The sequence below is a fragment of the Ictalurus furcatus genome, chromosome 19 (genome assembly GCF_023375685.1).
Source record: "Ictalurus furcatus strain D&B chromosome 19, Billie_1.0, whole genome shotgun sequence".
In the NCBI taxonomy this organism is placed as follows: Eukaryota; Metazoa; Chordata; class Actinopteri; order Siluriformes; family Ictaluridae; genus Ictalurus; species Ictalurus furcatus.
In genome coordinates, this window is record NC_071273.1 from 19,389,154 (window position 1) to 19,409,311 (window position 20,158).

Genomic DNA, 20,158 nt, shown 5'->3' on the forward strand with positions numbered 1-20,158 from the left:
TTTAAGTCATATTAGGAAAGCTAGATACAGAGCTGCATCATGCTGGGCAGATGTATCACTGTGAGAGGCTGGAAGTCTCATGGAAAGCCATCAACGTATGTGTGGCTGTCAGATTGGAGCGCGCACTGGAGGATAGATATCTACTACTCTACATGGAGGAAGTTTCTCGATTTTTGCACTTTGCAAGTTATTATGCGGCAAGGCAGGAATATGAGTGCACTAAAGGGCACAGTAACAATGACAATGTCTCTTGCAGGACCCGATATAAATATACCCCTTTTTCCTTTATGTGTATATTTTTATTCATTCGCTTATTTTTGTTTTGTGTCTCTTTATGGTTTTTGTTAAAATGATTGAGGATATGTATATTTTACATCCTTGCTTGTTTGTAAGAATAACAAAACCCAATAAAGTATAAATCAGTGTTTGATGGTGTGTTGATGGTAAAAAAAAAAAAAATAATAATAATAATAATAATAATAATAATAATAAACTACTTGTAATGAGGCCTTATTATTTTATTTTTTAAAAATAATAAATTGCAAATTTTCCAATGCAGAGATTGTCTGATGTACTGTTACTTTTCATCAAGTGTGCATCTTTTTTTCATTAATAGTATGTTTTTTTTTTTGCCTTTAATTAACTTTTAGAGTAAAGATTTAAAAGATACATCAGTGGTCCTTGTAAGATCCTATTATGCATCTTCAACAATTTTTAAAAGGTACACTATATTGATATTTCCAAGTCAAAGATATATACTAAAAGGTACAAAAGAAGTAATCAGTTTAGTGCTCTGAAAGTCTGTATCTGTATTCAGATTTAACCCCAATGTGGGCGTGTCCTAACCCTATTTCTCATCCTTTTTTTTTTTTGGTTTCATCCTGTGGGTTCCCAGTCCCGATACACACCTCTAGTCTGAACCAGAGGTCCTGTGAGGGGAAAAAGAACAGCATGCCTCCTGTTCTGTATCCATTTATAACAAACAAAGTAATCTGTTCATTCCCAATAATATAGTCGCATTCGGTTACATTCATAGCAACAAGGAAAAGACAACTGGTAAACTGTAACCGTTCTTTCTGCACTGAAAAAGACTAAACAAAAACATCACAAATGTTCCATTAATTTCTTCTATACACATCCACATCCACCATGGACACTTTAATAACGTTCCAGTAAAAATCTCTTCATTTCCACATCAGCTCTCAGTCACTCCAGCTCTGAGATAGTACTGTTCTGTTCGGTTAGTTTGATGGAGGTGGTGGTGGAGGAGGGTAGAACATGGGACCTGGGTAAGGGCATGGGTGCCAGGGGTCTATGCCCATGGGAGGAGGTGGGGCTCGGGGGTAGGGAGGGTACCCATGACCTCGGAAGGGGGCCTGTATGGGTCAGGAGGTCGGTGCATGAAGTCTTGTTGAAAGTGAGGATTGGCGTGATAGTTAGCGTGGAAGCCACCACGAGGCTCGTGATGCGTGGGCCGGCCGCGCGGCGGGTTCCTGTTCTGCCGGGGTTTTCTCCTTGGGGGAGGTGGGGGTCTACTGGCCGAGGACTCACTGTCTGCTGAGAGAATATTGCGTGAGAGAATTTTCTTGACAGCAAATATTATTACGAAGAAACTGTTCTATTTGGTCAACTAATAATTAAAAGGTACAGGTACAAGGGTTTATAAGAGGTGTGAGGTAACGAGCAGTGGCTCACCCGAGTCAGACTCTTCTTGTCTCTGTTGCTGTGGTCTCCTCTGTGCCTTCAGTTTCTGCTTGGCCATCTTCTCCTGCTCATCATCACTGAAATCCAGGGCCTGCATAAACGTATTCATTAATGATGGCAATCCACGCCAAGCAGACTGCATAACGTGTGTTGTGTAAATATCGTTACACAATTAACCTAAGTAACTTCATAAAACATCTCGGCTCGTTTAAACAGTGATGAGTTTCATAGCATGATCTCTGGGTCTCAATTCTGAAGGTCTCTAGTTTGTGTCACGATGTACTGGAGCCAAATGGATTTATGTTCGTAGAATGTGTTGTTTTGAGCATTCCTAATCACCTCGCCTTTCGCCCTCACTCTCTCTCTCTCTCTCCTTTCTTCTTCTTCCTCCTATTATTATCTAGCAGACTAGTCGCCTTTAGTTCTCATATCACTCGAACCTACGTAATAGATGTTTTGATTTTATGTGTGACCTGTTCCAATTGAAATTTATCATTCTTTATAAATATTTCTGTGTATATATATATATATATATATAGTACGCTTTCTGCATCATTAAACTAAGAAGCTTTCACTAAACGATGGTATCGGTGTGACTTCTTCCTGGTACCAGATGAGAGGAAATCAGCCAGAGCAGGGTTCAGATTCTGGTCATGTGACTGGTATCAGACAAAGAACTTAAACAGTATGTCTAATAGAGAGCGGTCGATCTGCGAGCACACAGCGGTATAAGCGAGCAATAAAATCCCTGTGCCGTAGCTAAACACTTAGTAGTGACTACCGAATGTACAAAAACATCATTTACCTCTAGCGGTGGCTCCTGGTCATTTTTCCATGAAGCATCGGATCCTTTAATTCTGCAGTCATTAAAAAAAATCAGAACATCAAACAAATGGAAAAATTGAAAAGGAAGAAGAAAAACTCTAAGACTAGAAATTCCTAAACATTTACATTCATGGCATTTTGGCAAACGGGCTTATCCAGAGCGACTTACATCTCTCTCATTTATACAACTGAGCAATAGAGGGTTAAGGGCCTTTCCCAAGGGCCCAACAGTGGTTGCTTGGCAGTGCCGGGGCTTGAACTCCTGATCTTCTGATCAGTAACCCAGAGCCTTTAACCACTGACACACCACTGTCCAGACACCGTGATCTATAAAAGGAGTTACTCACTGCTTGATCTGCTCTACGAAGATGTACTCAGTGAAGTCTTTGATTTTGGGGGCAAAGTAAACCGGCTCCTTTATTTTGAGGTCCCTCTGTTCTATGTCCTCCTGAGAGTTGAATCTCAGGATGTAGTACGGCTGGCACACAGGACCAAAGACTTCAAACACCTAAGAGAAGAAAACAAAACAGATCAAACGGTCGGACAAAGGAAAGGGTCATATCATTCAGGAAAAAAATAAATCCTAAAAGCATATGAAATCCCCAAGTAGAGAAAGTACCCTGCCGATAGACATCCTGTCCTTGTTGAATAAGACGCTGTCGTCGTTCAGGGTCGGAGTGTCCTTTTTAGACTCGATGATAACTAGAACATGAAACAAACATGAGCTATGAACCTCGTTTATAACGTTCCTTATGATCACTCATGGAGCTAGTGAGCCAGGTCACGATGTAACCATGGCAACTGTACAATCGGTTTTAACTTGAAGATGTGATTTATGGATTCAGATCTCTCTAAAATATACCAAGTTGATCCACGATGCTTGAGATGATTCCAACTGGCTCCATGTCGGTGCCATCAGGAAGGTTGATGGTCAGATTCTCCACTGCAGGAAGGTCCTGCACACAATTCAGTCCAAAATGACTTCCTAACAGTGATGACAGCTCTGTATTTCTACCAAACCAAAAACAATTGTTTTCATCCAATTTGAGTATACACTACCGGTCAAAAGTTTTGGGACACTCGACTGAAATGTTTCTCATGATCTTAAAAAGCTTCTGATCTGAAGGTGTATGATTAAATGTGTGAAATCGGTGTTGAAGACAAAAATATAATTGTGCCAACATATTCATTTCTTTCATTAGAAAACTAACATTTTATTTATAAAAAAATATTTTTCTAAATGGATGACTTAGAGGGAAATATTCCGAAAAGCAGCCAGTAAGAGTCCAGCGTAGATCTGAACTCCTTAAACCCTGTTTAAAAAGCATCTCAGGGATATTCCTCAAGAAATCGGTCGAGAAAACGCCAAGAATACATTTCTGGAAATTCTAGACAAAAAGGGCGTCTACTTTGAAGATGCTAAAATGCTAAATTATTTTGATTTATTTTGGATTTTTTATTACAACATAATTCCCATAGCTCCATTTGTGTTACTCCAGAGTTTTGATGACTTCATTATTATTCTAAAATGTGTGTGTGGGGGGGAATAAAAATAAAGAATGAGTGTGTCTAAATTTATGACCGGTATGTATATTATACATGATCTGCTGCACATACAGAGCTGATACTGAGGACACTGCACACGCTCGCTCACCTCGATAAGCAGCTCATCTTGAGTTCTCACTGGTGCTGCTTTTTTCCCAGGAGCAACACCGTCTTCCTCTTCATCCTGCTCAAGCTGATTCGTCACCATGACAATGGGGTCGGATGAGGAAGATGATGATGAGGAAGATGTTGATGAAGAGGAGTCCGACTCACTGAAAAAAAGAAGAAATCATATTATTTTAGGCAAATATGTTAATACTGTTATAAAATATATGAAAAATCCGTACTAAAAAGAGAAATGTATAAAAATATCATGGGCCATCTATCATACATCATCAAATATCATATCACAACACTGATAGAATAACATTGTAGTCTTAGAATGGTGGCTGATACATAAATAACAATGCCTAGAGTTGAGTGCAAAAGTTTTCACCCCCCAGCTTAAAGAGTTAAAAAGCCAAAGACTTGACATGTACGTTATTTTATTAATTTTTTTATGTATATTCTCTATATAATATTTATACCATATTCAGAAAGGGAGATCTTGCTAAACATCTTGCTTTGTCTGCTTAGTTTGTTCCTAAAGGTATGTACATTTTGCACTATTAGCAACTCTTCTGATTTACTAACAAGTGGGAAACAAATCAGAAGATTTATTTAATGTTCTCCATGTTGTGATATAGATACAAGCACCTCAACCATCTTAAACAAAATCAATCATGAACACCCCACCTAAGTGACTGATCTCTCCTTATATTTACACCTCTTATCTCATTATTCTGTGCTGCTTTGTCATAATGTTCCACTGGTTTAATATGCTAATATCATGCACTGCTTTTAAAAACTTGTTGCTTACTTATTTATTATTAGGTTTTAGTTTTTTTGGCTATTAAATTATTTTTAACTTACTGCATGTATATTTGTATATTATATATTTTCTGTTTAATACGCTGCTGGTCCTGAGTACATATTTCGTTCACATGCGTCAACATGTACAGAATGACAATAAATAAATAAATACCCCTTATGCTTATTAACATACACCAAAGCCATGAGCAACAGTTTAAGAAAACAGTGTGGTGTGTTATTTCACCTCTCTGAGAGCTCGTCTGCGCTCTCATCTCGGTACAGTGCGCTCAGCAGAGCCAGAGATCCTCCTCCTCCAAGGAGAGGGCTCACTGTGTCTTTCTCTACAGTCCTCTTCTCAGCGTCGGAGTGCCGATCTCCGTTCGGTTCACACACACTCGTCTCCATCTCCCCGTTCGGCTTCGGGGTGATCTCCGCTGTTCCCGATGCAGGCACGACTTCATGGCCCGTACAATCTTCCTCTACAGTCCCAATAGAAGTTTCAGGGTGCTGATCTCTGTCCTGTTCAGACATGCACGTCTCCATCGCCTCATTCGGGTTTGGAGTGATCTCTGCTGTACGTATCTCAGAAACAACCTCATGGCCCAGAGAGTCTTTCTCCACGGTCCCAGACACAGACGTTTCCATTTGCGTAATCAGCCCTGTTACACCTGGATCAGGTACGACTTCATGGCCCTGCAGTTCACCTGCTTTCTCACCTTCAGGTGCTTTTTCATCCACTTCACACTTGAATAAAAAAAATTAAACAAAGTGGAACGGTGACCCTGAATGCCTGTTGGAACTGTTGTCACTATTATTAATTAATTATTAACGTAAATTTTTTTAATAGAATATTTAAAATATGTTTAACTATTACTAATTTGATGTTTTTATACTTTGTACAGCACTTTGCAAAGTTGCTATATAAATAAAAATACACACAAAAAAACGAATTCCTTCTCTTCGTAAATTCGACACGTCCCGCCTCCTGTAATCTGATTGGCTAGACCTAAGCCGGCGCCTCTGAATAACTACGTCTCATTGGTGTTCTGTTTGTAAGTATGACTTTTTAGCCAATCGTAATCAAGGAGGTGGGATTTGTGCGAATATATACAGGAAATGCGGTGAAAAGACCGCTCCGTTTAACATTTGTTGAATACAACTTTATTTTTCCCCCCACGCATGTGCGTGGCCGCGGTAACATGATGGCTGTTACATTTATCCCTCCCCAGTTACACATTTAACAGCGACCGCGTTTGTGTCAATACATATTACATGTTAAACTTGTTTTTCCGTTTGATATTGTTATTAATTATTTACAGAAGAAGATGAAACGCTATCTGAGCTTCTCCACTAACTAACGCGTTTCAATTTCACGAGCTCGTTATAAGTCAAAATACAAATAACACAAATAACACAAATGACATGACATGACATAACATTCCGCACACTGTACCTCACAGGATATCAAGCCTTCAGTGTTTGTAGTCTCCATATTTTTTTTTTCTTGTAGATATTCTATATTCTTGCTGCCTCAAATCAACGCTGAGACATCCATGATAGCCACGCGCGCTACGTACACGCCTTCTACAACGCCACTTCCTGATTGTGCACCGACTCGTCGTTTATTTCAAAATAAAAGTCGGATATATTCGAACAAAAATAAAATATATTTTATTTATTGTATGCGTAAAAAAAAGAACAACGTTACAGTCCTTCCTTTCCTCTTTCCTTTCCTTCCATACTTCCTTCTTTTCATCTTTCATGCCATCCATCCTTCCTTTCTTCCTTTCCTCTTTTCTATCTTTCTGTACTTCCTTCCTTCCTTTCATTGACCCTTCCTTCCATCTTTCTGTCCTTCCTCTGACCCTTCTTGCCATCCTTTCTTCCTTCATTTGTTCATTCTTTCTGTCCATCCATTGACCATTCTTTCCTTCCTTCCTTCCTTCTTTCTTTCTTTCTTTCTGTCCATCCATTGACCCTTCTTTCTTTTCTTCATTCTTTCTGTCCATCCATTGAGCCTTCCTTCCTTCCTTCCTTCCTTCTTTTTGTCCTTCCACTGACCATTCTTTCCTTCCTTCTTTCTTTCTTTCTCTCTATCCATTGACCCTTCTTTCTCTCCTTCCACTGACCCTTCCTTCTTTCCTTCCTTCCTTCCTTCATTCATTCATTCCTTCCTTCTTTCATTCTGTCCATCCATTGACCCTTCTTTCTTTTCTTCCTTCCTTCATTCATTCTTTCTGTCCATCCATTGTTCCTTCCTTCCTTCCTTCTTTCTGTCCATCCATTGACCCTTCTTTTTTTTTCTTCCTTTCTTCCTTCCTTCCGTTCTTCCCTCCTACTGTCCTTCTATCCTTAAGTATTTAATTCATTACTTTCTCCATAGTGAGCAGGCTCAGGTAGTGTATGAGTGTTGAATCTGCCTCTTTTATTATGAGTTATGGGTTGTTATTAGATCATAATGGACCGCTAAACAGGTTCAAAGCACACATTTACAACTGCATAAAGGCCATACATGTGTGCAAAATTTGTTTATCCCTACTCTCGAAAGATGACACCAACAATACATTTCAGAGTTGAATTGTGCAGCTATTCTTTTATTAACACAAAGTAAGTGGCTTCAATATAACGGGGGGGAAATTTATATATATATATATATATATATATATATATATATATATATATATATGTGTGTGTGTGTGTGTGTGTGTGTGTGTGTGTGTGTGTGTGTGTTTATAACTTATTTATGAGTGTTGTATATATTTAATCATGTCACTTTTAAAAGTTTAGTCTGTGGAAACACTTCCCGTTACAGACCTGACCTCCAGAGGGATCAGTCGTCATTTCCGGTTCTTCAGGGCTGCAGTTCAGCACTGTTTAGTGATTTCCCATCAGTTAGTCACCAGGTTTAGATAAGACAAAACAGCTGGTAGGTAAATCTGCACTTCAGCAGGGGAACACATGTGTAACAGTAACATTCAGCCACAAGAGGGCGACACTACACACACCACCAACAACAACATTTTAACCCAAACCCATTAACATTCATTCATTCATTCATTCATTCATTCATTCATTCATTTAATCATTTGTATAAGAATATTTATTCCATAAACCAATAGTAAAACACTAACATGTTGAATTGTTGAATGTTGAATCATAGTCAAGCTCATAGTCAAGCAGCTCATTCACAGGGACTTGTATGCTGGACACTTTGCATAATCAAAGCTTAATAATACACAGATACATTTTTTATATAGATCACGGGCTCAACCACAGAAAACATACAATATGACAAGTGTTGTTTTATAGATTCCTCACAAATGAACCAACTCTGACAGCTGACATGGATAACACTGCATGTTATATGTTATAAAAAATACTTTTTGAGTAGAGACGGACCACTCATTAAAATATGACTGGGACATGTAACACTCAGCGTGGTGGCTGTAGTACTCATGGAAAAACGGCCTTGTCGGTTAAGACCAGAAAAACCCCTGATCTATCAGATTCCTACACTGGCACATGTGCAGATACAGGACATTTTGCTGTGTTCATTATAGAGAAGCATGCATGAGCAGTAGCTGAAGCAAATGCGTTTTTTGTGTGTGTTTTTGGAGACAAAGACAGCCAGCTACGCTCTTTTATCAGATTTTAGCAGCCATTTCAAATCAGTGTTTCAAAAGTCATCTTGTTAATTTGTTTCTGGTTTATGTGTCTCTCCCCATTCAAGCAGGTATTAGTATTTCTACTATTTCTGAAAATAAATGCAGCCAAGATGGCTTCCGAGTGGACAGACTTTACTAGAAGGACTTTTTACGCCTTAGTACACGGTCGTATTAACATTGTCAGACTATTACTTGAAACAATTAGTCCTTTAACTTATTAATATGCTAAATACCAAGTGCGGGCAAAGTGAATCAGCACATCGTACTGTACCTCATCCGATAACCTGATGTTTGCCTTTGACATCGACTATGATATGGCTTAATATGAGCAGCTTTTGGAGTTTAAAGCCTCTCTCTTTTTTCATCATCAATGACAAGAAATTGATTAAACCTTACTAAAGGAAAATGTGAAAATTGAAATAAAAAATGGAAGAGTTAACATGTAAATGTAAAGTCACTACTTATATCTTGCCATCTGCTTTATATGTGCCATTCATATTCATGGCTGCCGTGATTTTTTGTTATTGACAGAAATTGGGGGCTCACTATACACTTCCTGAGTCGTATTGACAACATTGTGGTGATGTTCAAGTATGCGCACTTCATAATTACGACATTTGCAATAGGACTTGAAGGCATAGGACTCAGATGGCTGTGGCATCGTCGGGATTCTCGCTTTTCGGTTGCACCACTCAGGAGCCACAACTTAAATTCTAACTTAAACTGTGAGTACTGCTTAGCTCACACTGTTAAACAGGAATGTCAGGCCTCAATGGAAAATATGGAGATACGTTATCTTAATGTGCAGATTGACATCAGTGGAGTCTGGAGTAAAGTAACATACACTTATCTGCCCTTATTTGTCCTGCTTATTTGGCTCACTTTACAGCCATTATACCTGATTTAGCAGTAAACAGTTGTATTGTATTGTTTAAAACCTTAATGCATAAAAATCAATTTAGCATGATTTCATTTGCATATTGTTCGCAAGCGTTTTGTTTGATGTATTCATTTAATGCAACTCTCGGTACTGTAGTCTTACACTAAAGCCAATAGAGGCTTTATAAATACACTTGACTTGACATGGGTAAGGATATTATGTACTTTCAATAGGGAGGCAGTTGTGTCCAGATCTACAAGGAAGATATGATGAAAGTTGCTCCAGCTTTTCGGTTGATTCACAACAGCTGAATGCAAAAGAGCAGTATGTAATGCAGAAGAAGCAGTGAGGAAAGAGTGGGCTATAGAAAAATACAGTACAAAAGTATGGTATTGCAGACAGTGCAAACAAAAGCTATTGTTTTGTGTTTAAAAGTATATAGATACTATATTCCAAATCTATAACGTCGCAAATACAAATGATTGTTTTCCAATAACAGCACACCCCCAAAGTGTTTTATTTCTCTTATACCACAGCAATTTACGAATGCTAAGATTTTTTTTTTTTTTTTTGTATTTATTTATTCATTAGAAACAATTAGGAAATCAAAGGATAAGAAAAAAATTACATTCAAAATATTCTGAACGTAGTATTTATCTACAAATCAAACACCATTCTGCAGCAAAATATTAACAAATACTTGGGGGAAAAAAGGAAATATATAACTATCCAAACTAATACACACACAGGCCACTCCACCAGGAACACCTGTACACCCAATTAGTAAATCCACATGACTGCGATCTCAGCACAGCTGTCAGAGGCAGACTCTCCTGGGAACCCTATGCACAACAGTCTCTAAAGTACACCCAGAGCGGCGTGGAAAACAAAAAACATCCAGCAAGCAGCAGCTCTGTGGGCAGATCGAATACAGCAAACCCTGAGGCAGACCTCATAACAGCGCCACTCCTGTCCGTCGTAAACAAGAATCAGAGGCCACTGTGGGCACAAGTTCAGTAGAGTCCAAGACTGGAAAAAAAACTTTGTCTGCTCAAATGGATTAATATTTCTGTTGCGATGTGCAGTTGGTCGGGTCAGAACATGGCGCGAACAGCATGAATCCATGGAGCCAATCTGGCCCGCATCAACAGCACAGGTTTCATCAGCAAAGATTTCTCAGCACACTGGGAAATCTGGCTCCTCACTCTTCTGAAATCCCCAGCTCATCCGAGTATCGCTGCTGACCATGTGAAACTGCACCTTACCCCAGTCCTACCCTGGCCACTTCCACCAAGCACAAATATACAGTACTTAGTGGTAAGATGAGTGGTGCATCTGGAATAAATAGTGTATGTAGATCAAACAGTAGTAACATGATGTTTTCTTCAGCTAGGTGTGTGTTATATACTATTAGCAAATTCATCCATCTTCTATACCACTTATTCTTCAGGGTCACGGGGAACTTGGAGCCTGTCCCAGGCAGCATGGGGCACAAGGCCTGTACACCCTGGACAGGGTGCCAATCCATCACAGGGCACACTCACATACACAAGTTCATTCATACACTATGGACATGCCAATCAGTCTACCATGCATGTCTTTGGACTGGGGGAGGAAATCAGAGTACCCAGAGGAATCCCCATGCAAACTCCGCACACAGGACTCGAACCCCAACCCTGGAGGTGTGAGGCGAACGTGCTAACCACTAAGCCACCGTGCACACAATTCAATTCAAAATTTTATTTGTGATATGCTTTTAACAAAACTCCCTGAGACAATATGAGGAATAAAACCTTCCAGACTCAAAAGGGAACCCATCCTCATCTGGGTGACAATGAATAGTGCGATTATAAATAATTCCCTTCTATAACTCTGTACTGTAATTGTATAAGCAGGAAATTCATTATAATTTTCACCTGAAGTCTCTTTTGTTGAAGCTATCAACTGTTCACTGATGGAGACTTGAGTGCAAACATTTTCGTATCAGTTGCAGTCCAAAGCCATCTTGGTTTTTAAGTGGTACCATCCTCAGTAATCTCATGTCATTTTAAACTGTCCATATGGGTCCTCCAACGTGAAAACACGTTCGTTCGGTAATCTGTTATTTTATATATCGTTAGTCTTAGTTTATGTAGCTTGTCCAACACACAAGTCTCTGTGTAGGTTATTACTACAGAAATTATGACCTAGGCCTATTAGGAAATATAAATCTGTGACTTGTCTTGCAGCTGGATTTACTTTCAGAGCTGCTGTTATAGAAAATTTAATCAACACTTTCTGACCAATCAGAATTGAGAATTGGCTAAAGTAAGGCATTATTACTGAAGACTTGTTTTAATCACGTTTTCATTACATCAGTGTTGAGAATAATGTTGAGAGGTCTCTCCCACTTCCTCAATCACACTTTAGTCACTGATCCTGATCGAATAAACTCATAGCAACAGCTGGTCGTTAAGGTGAACACAGATATAATTGACCCGGATGTCACAAAACCAAAAATGGTGATTTTTTAAATTTATTTTCAGGAATAAATCCATCCACGCCTCGTTTTATTAATCCGACGCCAACCCTGTCAGAAACTAAAACCGCTTCCAGATCAGACGCGTCTCAAACAGAAGCATGAGTTTGACACACACCTGAGCCAATCCGGAGTGGCCACGATTTGATCACGTGAACTCGGACATGTAAAGCGCTGATTGGTCAAGCGTGGTTGCATTTCGCGCTGTGATTGGTGTAGTGTTGTGCGTGGGGAGCTGTGATTGGTCGGTTTCTCTCGCGCATCGCCTCTAAATCCAGAATATGATAAAGTCGACTTCTCTCTTTTTTTGCAGCTGCAGTTTGGGGGTTTTTCAGTGGAGCGGTGTGTTAACAGCTTTAATTTGTCCTGTAGTGTGTTATAACGCGTTTCTGCTTCCAAAATGAGGCGGTTATGGATCTTAGGGCTTCTCTGTGCGCTTCTTGTCTTCAGTAAGTAGCGTTATTATTATTATGGATTTTTTCTTCCCTATTAGCGTTTGTCTGTAGCCTTGAACTTGACCAAGCTTAATATAGGAGTACCAGTGGCATGGCTATGAATTCAAGCGCCTGTTTAAGTCTGTGTGTAACTTTAATGTGATTAAAGGAAACCGCTCATAATGTAACATACTAGCTTCTTCATATGTAAAGTATAGAATTAAAATGTAAATGTCTTATATTTGGTGCATCTTGAGGAAGCTGGAGGATGGCTTCATTTGTATGTGCTTCTAGAAGTTTCCTCAGAAATGCTAGCTAGCATGCTGACCGGTTCCTCATACACTTCACCTGTTTTCCTGGTATTTTAAATCCTCTTATTAAACATTTTGTAGAAGATTGTGTAGCATAAAAACTCCAGAGCTGCTTTTGTTAGCCTGCTGAGGGTCTTTCTTGCTAGGCTAGGCTAGTTTAGCTTATTAGCTTGCTAACTTTGTCTGGAGAATGAATGCTCGGGTGAGAAGAGAAGTAATGCTAATTCAGTATTGAGTCTGTATTTATTATTTGGTGGCTTTTTGATGCTTTGTTAAGGTTTCATTAATGATTCATGTCATTGAAAACAGGTTTGTGGTGAATCACAGGTGGACTGATGCATTTAAATGTGTTTTCTTTCCTGTTTCCTTTACTTGAGCACGTTTTGGTTTTGGCATATTTTTCTACTGCTTGTTTTTGGACCTTCAGTCATTCCTGTGTTCATATTTAATTAGTCTTGCTTTCTTACAGCATCTGTTAAGGCTGACGATGAAGCTGATGTTGACGGTACAGTTGAGGATGACCTGGGCAAGAGCAGAGATGGATCCAGGACAGACGATGAAGTTGTTCAGAGGTGTGTGTGTGTGTGTGTGTGTGTGTGTACCTGTAATTGGACTCATTGCAACCCATAGTGATGTGCAACTGTTCTAGGTGTTTTTATCTCATTAATATTGCTCAAAGCCATCTATAATCTCTTGTATAATATCCAGATTAAATATGGCTTTTCAGACAATTATGTAGTCTGGTTATGTTGGTGTAGACGTACTGTTAGGCATCATAGCCTTAATGAGACGTCTTGGGATTTCATCTTTGCTTCACGTGTTTCACCAGGGAGGAGGAAGCCATTCAACTCGACGGACTAAACGCCGCACAGATTAAAGAACTTCGGGAGAAATCGGAAAAGTTCGCCTTCCAGGCGGAAGTGAACAGGATGATGAAATTGATCATCAACTCTCTGTATAAGAACAAAGAGGTGAGGTGAAGATGCATGAAAATGACTATTTGTTGGCAAATTCTTATTTGCTTAAAGGTAAACCTGTTACGTTTTGAATCTTTTCCCAAAGATCTTCTTGAGGGAGCTGATCTCCAACGCTTCCGATGCCCTGGATAAGATCCGGTTGTTGTCGCTGACCAACGAAGATGCTCTCGCTGGGAACGAAGAGCTGACCGTTAAGATTAAGGTGTGTTCTGTGGACCGTCTCTGCTGTAGGCTGTTTTTGGTACTGAAACTTGAGAATGGTAGTTGTGGCTTCTGGTGGTATTTTGCATTGTAAATTTATCCAAACGCTTCATCTAGATTAGATTCAACAATGTAAAGCAGATAGTAAGAGGTTCCTTTACAGTGTAAATTTCTGATGTGTGACAAAGCATGAGGTCTGTAAGTATAGACGATAAAATGATGCCCAAATCCCCCCCCCCCCCCCCCCCCCAGTCGGACAAGGAGAAGAACATGCTTCACATCACTGACACTGGCATTGGCATGACCAAAGAGGAACTTGTGAAGAACCTGGGAACTATTGCCAAGTCGGGCACCAGCGAGTTCCTCAACAGGATGACCGAGATGCAGACAGAAGGCCAGTCCACCTCTGAGCTGATTGGCCAGTTCGGAGTCGGCTTCTACTCCGCCTTCCTGGTGGCTGACAAGGTCATAGTCACATCCAAGCACAACAACGACACACAGCACATCTGGGAGTCCGACTCGAACGAGTTCTCGGTCATCGAGGATCCACGAGGCAACACTCTGGGCAGAGGAACCACCATCACGTAAGTATTTCTTGATCACTTTATCCTTTCTGTGAAACTGCTTTGTCATATCTGTTAATTGGAATTGCTAGACATGGAATGAAATGCATTTCTGTGACGTAAGTGCAAGGCTAACGCTGTACTCGTGCTTTTCTACTAGTCTGGTCATGAAGGAAGAAGCCTCTGACTACCTTGAGCTGGAGACTATTAAGAACCTTGTGAGGAAGTACTCGCAGTTCATCAACTTCCCCATCTATGTGTGGAGCAGCAAGGTCAGACATCACAGCCTAGGAGAGAGATGTATAAAAATCCTCAGTCGTAATATTTTGTGAGCTCACGGCCAAGTTTTTGTTCAGACTGAAACGGTGGAAGAGCCGATTGAGGAGGAGGAGGAAGCCGAGAAGGAGGCCACTGAAGATGAGGCTGAGGTGGAGGAAGAGGAGGAGGATAAAGACAAACCCAAAACCAAGAAGGTAAAAAAAAAAATAAACAGGGGGTTGCATCCCAAATCTATGCTAGCACCAAATCGCTAGCCATTTTCAAGTGGGATTGTGTTTGAAGTCTCATGCACCTGCTAAATCTTTATTCTTTCTGTTTAGGTGGAGAAAACCGTGTGGGACTGGGAGCTGATGAACGATATCAAGCCCATCTGGCAGAGGCCTGCTAAGGAGGTAGAGGAGGATGAGTACAAAGCTTTCTACAAGACCTTCTCAAGGGTGAGTCTCCTGCATGTTAAAAAGACGGTGTTAAAATTTAACATGTCTTTCCTTTAGCGTCTTATTTTAAAACTCGAATCTCTCATCGTGCAGGACACTGACGAGCCCCTGAGTCACATCCACTTCACAGCTGAGGGAGAAGTCACTTTCAAGTCCATCCTGTTCGTCCCTGCAGCAGCCCCCAGAGGTCTTTTCGATGAGTATGGCTCAAAGAAGAATGACTTCATCAAGGTAATGTGTGCTGTGAACAAAATGATGATGATGATGATGATGATGATGATGATGATGATGATAACTTGCCATTATAGGGGAAGATTTAAAAGCAAAACCTTTGCATGTCTCTCCTAACTGACTAGAAACCTTCTCTTACAGCTGTTTGTACGCAGAGTCTTTATCACCGATGACTTCCATGATATGATGCCCAAATATCTGAACTTCATCAGGGGTGTGGTGAGTGCTGTGACGTAGCCTTCGAGAGCCCTGTGTATAAACTTTATTTTACGCTGTAACAAGCCCTTTATGCGGAGTCTAATTGCTGATCTTTCCTCTCAGGTGGACTCTGATGATCTTCCTCTGAATGTCTCCAGAGAGACTCTGCAGCAGCACAAGCTGCTCAAGGTAAAAACCGCTGACTAATGATGAGATGTCAATGTCGGTAGTCTAATATAGTAATGTGACTAGAGACAACACATTTTGTTTCTTGGTATCTGATCTCACAGGCTGGTCTCACTTTAACAGCTATATCACATACAGTGGTCCAAAGACTGTGCAGTCTCACACACTTCCTCTTAAGCCAAAGGTTTGGCAAGCTGCCTGCTGATCACCACACTTGGACTAATGTTCAAAATGATTATTATTATTATTATTATTATTATTATTATTATTATTATTAAGAAGAATAGGATCTGTAAGTTAGTTTGTACTAGCTAGGAAGAAGCATTGTTATGCTAAGTGTGTGGGTGTACACTACCGGTCAAAAGTTTGGAGACACTTGATTGAAATGTTTCTCATGATCTTAAAAACCTTCAGATCAGAAGGTTTTTATGATTAAATGTTTGAAATCGGTGTTGTAGACAAATATAATCGGGTCACCATATTAATTTCTTTCATTAGAAAACTAACATTTTATTTACAAAAAATTTTTTTTTTTAAACGGGCGACTTGCAGCGAAGTATTCCGGGAAGCAGCCAATAAGAGTCCAGCGTAGGTGTGAACTCCTTTTAATACTGTTTAAAAAGCATCTCAGGGGAAATTCCTCAAGAAATCGGTCAAGAAAACGCCAAGAATACATTTCTGGAAATTCTCTGCAAAAAGAGCGTCTACTTTGAAGATGCTATATTATTTTGATTTATTCTGGATTTATCACAACATAATTCCCATAGTTCCATTTGTGTTACTCCAGAGTTTTGATGACTTTATTATTCTGAAATGTGGTAAAATAAAAAGACAGGATGTGCATCTAAACTTTTGACTAGTAGTGTACACTCCAGTTAGTAGCAGTCGGCTCCTGTTGGGACTAGGCTCAATCTATTTTTATTTTTTTGTATTTTTTCCTCTCAGGTCATCCGCAAAAAGCTGGTCCGCAAGACTTTGGACATGATCAAGAAAATTGCTGAGGAGCAGTACAACGACAAGTTCTGGAAGGAGTTCGGTACCAACATCAAGCTGGGTGTGATCGAGGACCACTCGAACAGAACCAGGCTGGCTAAGCTGCTGCGCTTCCAGACCTCTCACAGTGAATCGGGACTCGCCAGTCTGGAGCAGTACGTCGAGAGGATGAAGGAGAAGCAAGACAAGATCTACTTTATGGCAGGAACCAGCAGGAAGGAGGTGAGCGCACACACACACAGATAGTGCTGCTTAGTCTGAAAACAAGTTTGGTGAGCTTAGCGGTAGTCCACTACAGAAATGATACCCACGCATGCAAATTCTGACCTGCCAAAAAACACTGAAGCAAACGTGGTCATTGTGCACGCATCAGTAAGTTTGTTTTCTGTTCTAGGCCGAATCCTCTCCCTTCGTGGAGAAGCTGCTGAAGAAGGGATACGAGGTCATTTACCTGACCGAGCCAGTGGATGAGTACTGCATCCAGGCGCTGCCCGAGTTTGACGGCAAGCGCTTCCAGAACGTGGCTAAGGAAGGAGTCAAATTCGACGAGAGTGAGAAGACCAAGGAGAAGAGAGAAGCCCTGGAGAAGGAGTTTGAACCCCTCACCACATGGATGAAGGAGAAGTCCCTGAAGGATAAGGTACAGTTTCTTTTTAAAGTGTAATTAATGTGAAGGAAGGAATTTAAGAATATGTTCAGTAGACTGGTATTTTCGATTATTAATCAAACAGGTGTTTTCTCCTGCAGATCGAGAAAGCCGTGTTGTCCCAGAGACTGACCAGTTCTCCCTGTGCTCTGGTGGCCAGTCAGTACGGTTGGTCTGGAAACATGGAGAGGATCATGAAGGCTCAGGCCTATCAGACAGGAAAAGACATTTCCACAAAGTAGGTGTATGGAAGGGCCATGATAGGGTTTTTTATTATTATTATTTTTTTTTTTTAATAAGAGCTTTTAAATCAATCATAGCCCCTCCGTTATGAGGTCTCAATTCTGATTGGTTAGCTCTGATGATGGTGCTGGCTGCATAGTGAATCACAGATTTCTATTAATGTACCTGTTCTAGTAGAGGCCATTGCAAATTTAGTGGTGTAAGAGGAATAAAACACTTCATGACAAGCTGTTACTGGAAAATATTTGACTTCTGGTCAGTGCCTCAGAACAGGCATGCCCCTTTAACAGCACGCCCCCAAGTGTTTTATTCCTTATTAATACACTTGCAGATTTTTAATGTGTTCAATTGGAACATACAAATAAAAGCACATGGCTGATCTTATAACTGTTCAATTTATTTATTTTTTCCCCAGCTATTATGCAAGTCAGAAGAAAACTTTAGAAATCAACCCCAAACACCCCCTCATTAAAGAGATGTTGAAGAGAGTCAGTGTAAGTATGACTGACTTTATGAGCTCTGATGCTACCTTTTGGTGTACTGTAGGATATTATTTTTTAAATAATGAGGCTATCGAAATGCATACAATTCTGAATATTGGAAATAATTTTACTACCAGAGGTTCAATTTGTTTCTGACCTTTTCATCCTTTCATTGCCCCTCCCCCTTTATGTATGGTGTTGTATAATTAACAAAATCTCACTATAGAAAAATGTATCATGCTACAGTTACAGACTTCTTGAATACAGGTTTTTCAATGAGAAATGGACCAGTATACACTACCCGTCAATTTTTGGGACACTCGACTGAAATATTTCTCATGGTCTTAAAAACCTTTTGACCTGAATGTGTATGACTTAAATGTATGAAGTCGGTGTTGTAGACAACTTTAATTGTGCCAACATATTCCTTTCTTTCATTAGAAAACTAACATTTACAAAATATATATACATTTTTAAACTGACGACTCGGAGCAAAATGTTCCGAAAAGCAGTCATTAAGAGTCCAGCGTAGGTGTGAACTCCTTTAATACTGTTTAAAAAAACATCTCGGGGAAATTCCTCAAGAAATAAGTTCAAACGCCAAGAATACATTTCTGGAAATTCTAGGCAAAAAGGGGGTCTACTTTGAAGATGCTAAATTATTTAGATTTATTCTGGATTTATCACAACATAATTCCCATAGCTCCATTTGTGTTACTCCAGAGTTTTGATGACGTTTTTACTATAATTATTCTAAAATCTGGAAAAATGAGTGTCTAAACTTTTGACGGTTAGTGTAGAACATGTGAAGGCGGTATAAATCTTCTGTACTCCGAATGTGGTGCATTTTCAGTTCTGATTAGTGCTTTATATTTACAGGCTAATGAAGAGGACCAGACAGCCTCTGATCTGGCCGTGGTGTTGTTCGAGACTGCCACTCTGCGCTCGGGCTACCAGCTGGCTGACACCAAGGCCTACGGAGACCGGATAGAGCGCATGCTCAGACTTAGCATGAATGTTGGCCTAGATGAACAGGTGAGTACAACACATAAGCCAACTCATCACGCTAGTACACTATACACCTGGAGTTTGTCCTTTTAATATTCCATGTTCTTTGTGTGCTTAGGTTGAGGAAGAGCCAGAAGAGGAGCCTGAGGAACCAGCAGAGGAACCTGAAGATGAGGAGGTGCCAGCAGATGATGCAGAAGAGACGGTGAGTTTGTTTTTGGGTTGTAGCACTGCAGAGATTGAAGGTTTATACCTATCTTTGGTTTAAAAAAAAAAAAAAAAGGGGATATGTTATTTCTCTATTTTCTGTGCAACTGATCATCTTTGTGTTTGTGTTTCAGGAAACCACAGAGAAGGATGAGCTGTAAGAGATTGTGAACAGGGGGAGGGGTTTTGAATGGGGGGAGGGTTTGATTGCAGGCAGGGTGGAGGCTGGATCCCGAGTGGCCGTCTTGTCTGTCAGTGAGAGCTTTGTGGGAGTGGGGTTCTGGTTGGGTTTTTTTTTTTTTTTTTTTTTAAGGAGCTGCTTTGTGTTTGGAATTTTTTTTTTTTTTTTTTTTTTTTTTTTTACATTCCTCATGACTGTAAATTTGTTAATATTTAACTGACCTGGTTATGGAGTGCTGAATTCCTGTCACGTGATCCATTAAATGTTTCCAAAAAGGGATTCTGTCTCTTATTGTAATGATTTTTCAGTTGGTCTTTTTCACTCTTAAACTACAAAAAATACTGAATCTGCTCCTATGCTAGCACTTGTCTTCTGTTTAGTGCAATATTAGCATAATACAGTGAGGGCAGATCTTGGAAATTCACTACTAGTCCAATCAGTTTCACCTCCAGAACAGCACTGCCATCCAGGGGTGGTATAAAAGGATTGAGAACGTTTGCTCTTAGCAGAGACGCACCTGTGTGTGGACTAC

The 20,158-nt window shown here is 40.0% G+C and overlaps 2 protein-coding genes across 2 annotated transcripts; one reads left to right on the plus strand and one right to left on the minus strand.

The window, feature by feature from the left end:
• Positions 1–1,118: 1,118 nt before the first annotated feature.
• Positions 1,119–6,994, minus strand: naf1 (nuclear assembly factor 1 homolog (S. cerevisiae)). Its single transcript, XM_053649718.1, is given in 10 exon segments — positions 1,119–1,381; positions 1,384–1,554; positions 1,696–1,795; positions 2,510–2,561; positions 2,877–3,037; positions 3,149–3,231; positions 3,392–3,485; positions 4,184–4,346; positions 5,231–5,730; positions 6,440–6,994. Coding segments are annotated over 10 exon segments (1,503 nt in total). The 5' UTR covers positions 6,479–6,994; the 3' UTR covers positions 1,119–1,241.
• Positions 6,995–12,340: 5,346 nt separating this feature from the next.
• hsp90b1 (heat shock protein 90, beta (grp94), member 1) lies at positions 12,341–19,905 on the plus strand. The gene is made up of 18 exons (XM_053649717.1): positions 12,341–12,498; positions 13,264–13,366; positions 13,624–13,765; positions 13,857–13,973; positions 14,225–14,556; positions 14,696–14,807; positions 14,892–15,008; positions 15,135–15,251; positions 15,345–15,482; positions 15,624–15,701; positions 15,804–15,869; positions 16,812–17,081; positions 17,254–17,499; positions 17,607–17,743; positions 18,164–18,242; positions 19,110–19,265; positions 19,357–19,443; positions 19,580–19,905. Exons 1-18 carry the CDS (start codon positions 12,450–12,452, stop codon positions 19,604–19,606), a joined length of 2,373 nt encoding a protein of 790 aa, XP_053505692.1. The 5' UTR covers positions 12,341–12,449; the 3' UTR covers positions 19,607–19,905.
• Positions 19,906–20,158: the final 253 nt, after the last annotated feature.

Excerpts from the sequence above, each read along its gene's own strand:
- hsp90b1 (XM_053649717.1), top strand. The coding sequence starts at position 12,450 with ATGAGGCGGTTATGGATCTTAGGGCTTCTCTGTGCGCTTCTTGTCTTC. Across the intron at positions 13,974-14,224 it reads AGCTGACCGTTAAGATTAAG|TCGGACAAGGAGAAGAACAT; the intron begins GTGTGTTCTGTG and ends CCCCCCCCCCAG. Across the intron at positions 15,870-16,811 it reads AGCAGCACAAGCTGCTCAAG|GTCATCCGCAAAAAGCTGGT; the intron begins GTAAAAACCGCT and ends TTTTCCTCTCAG.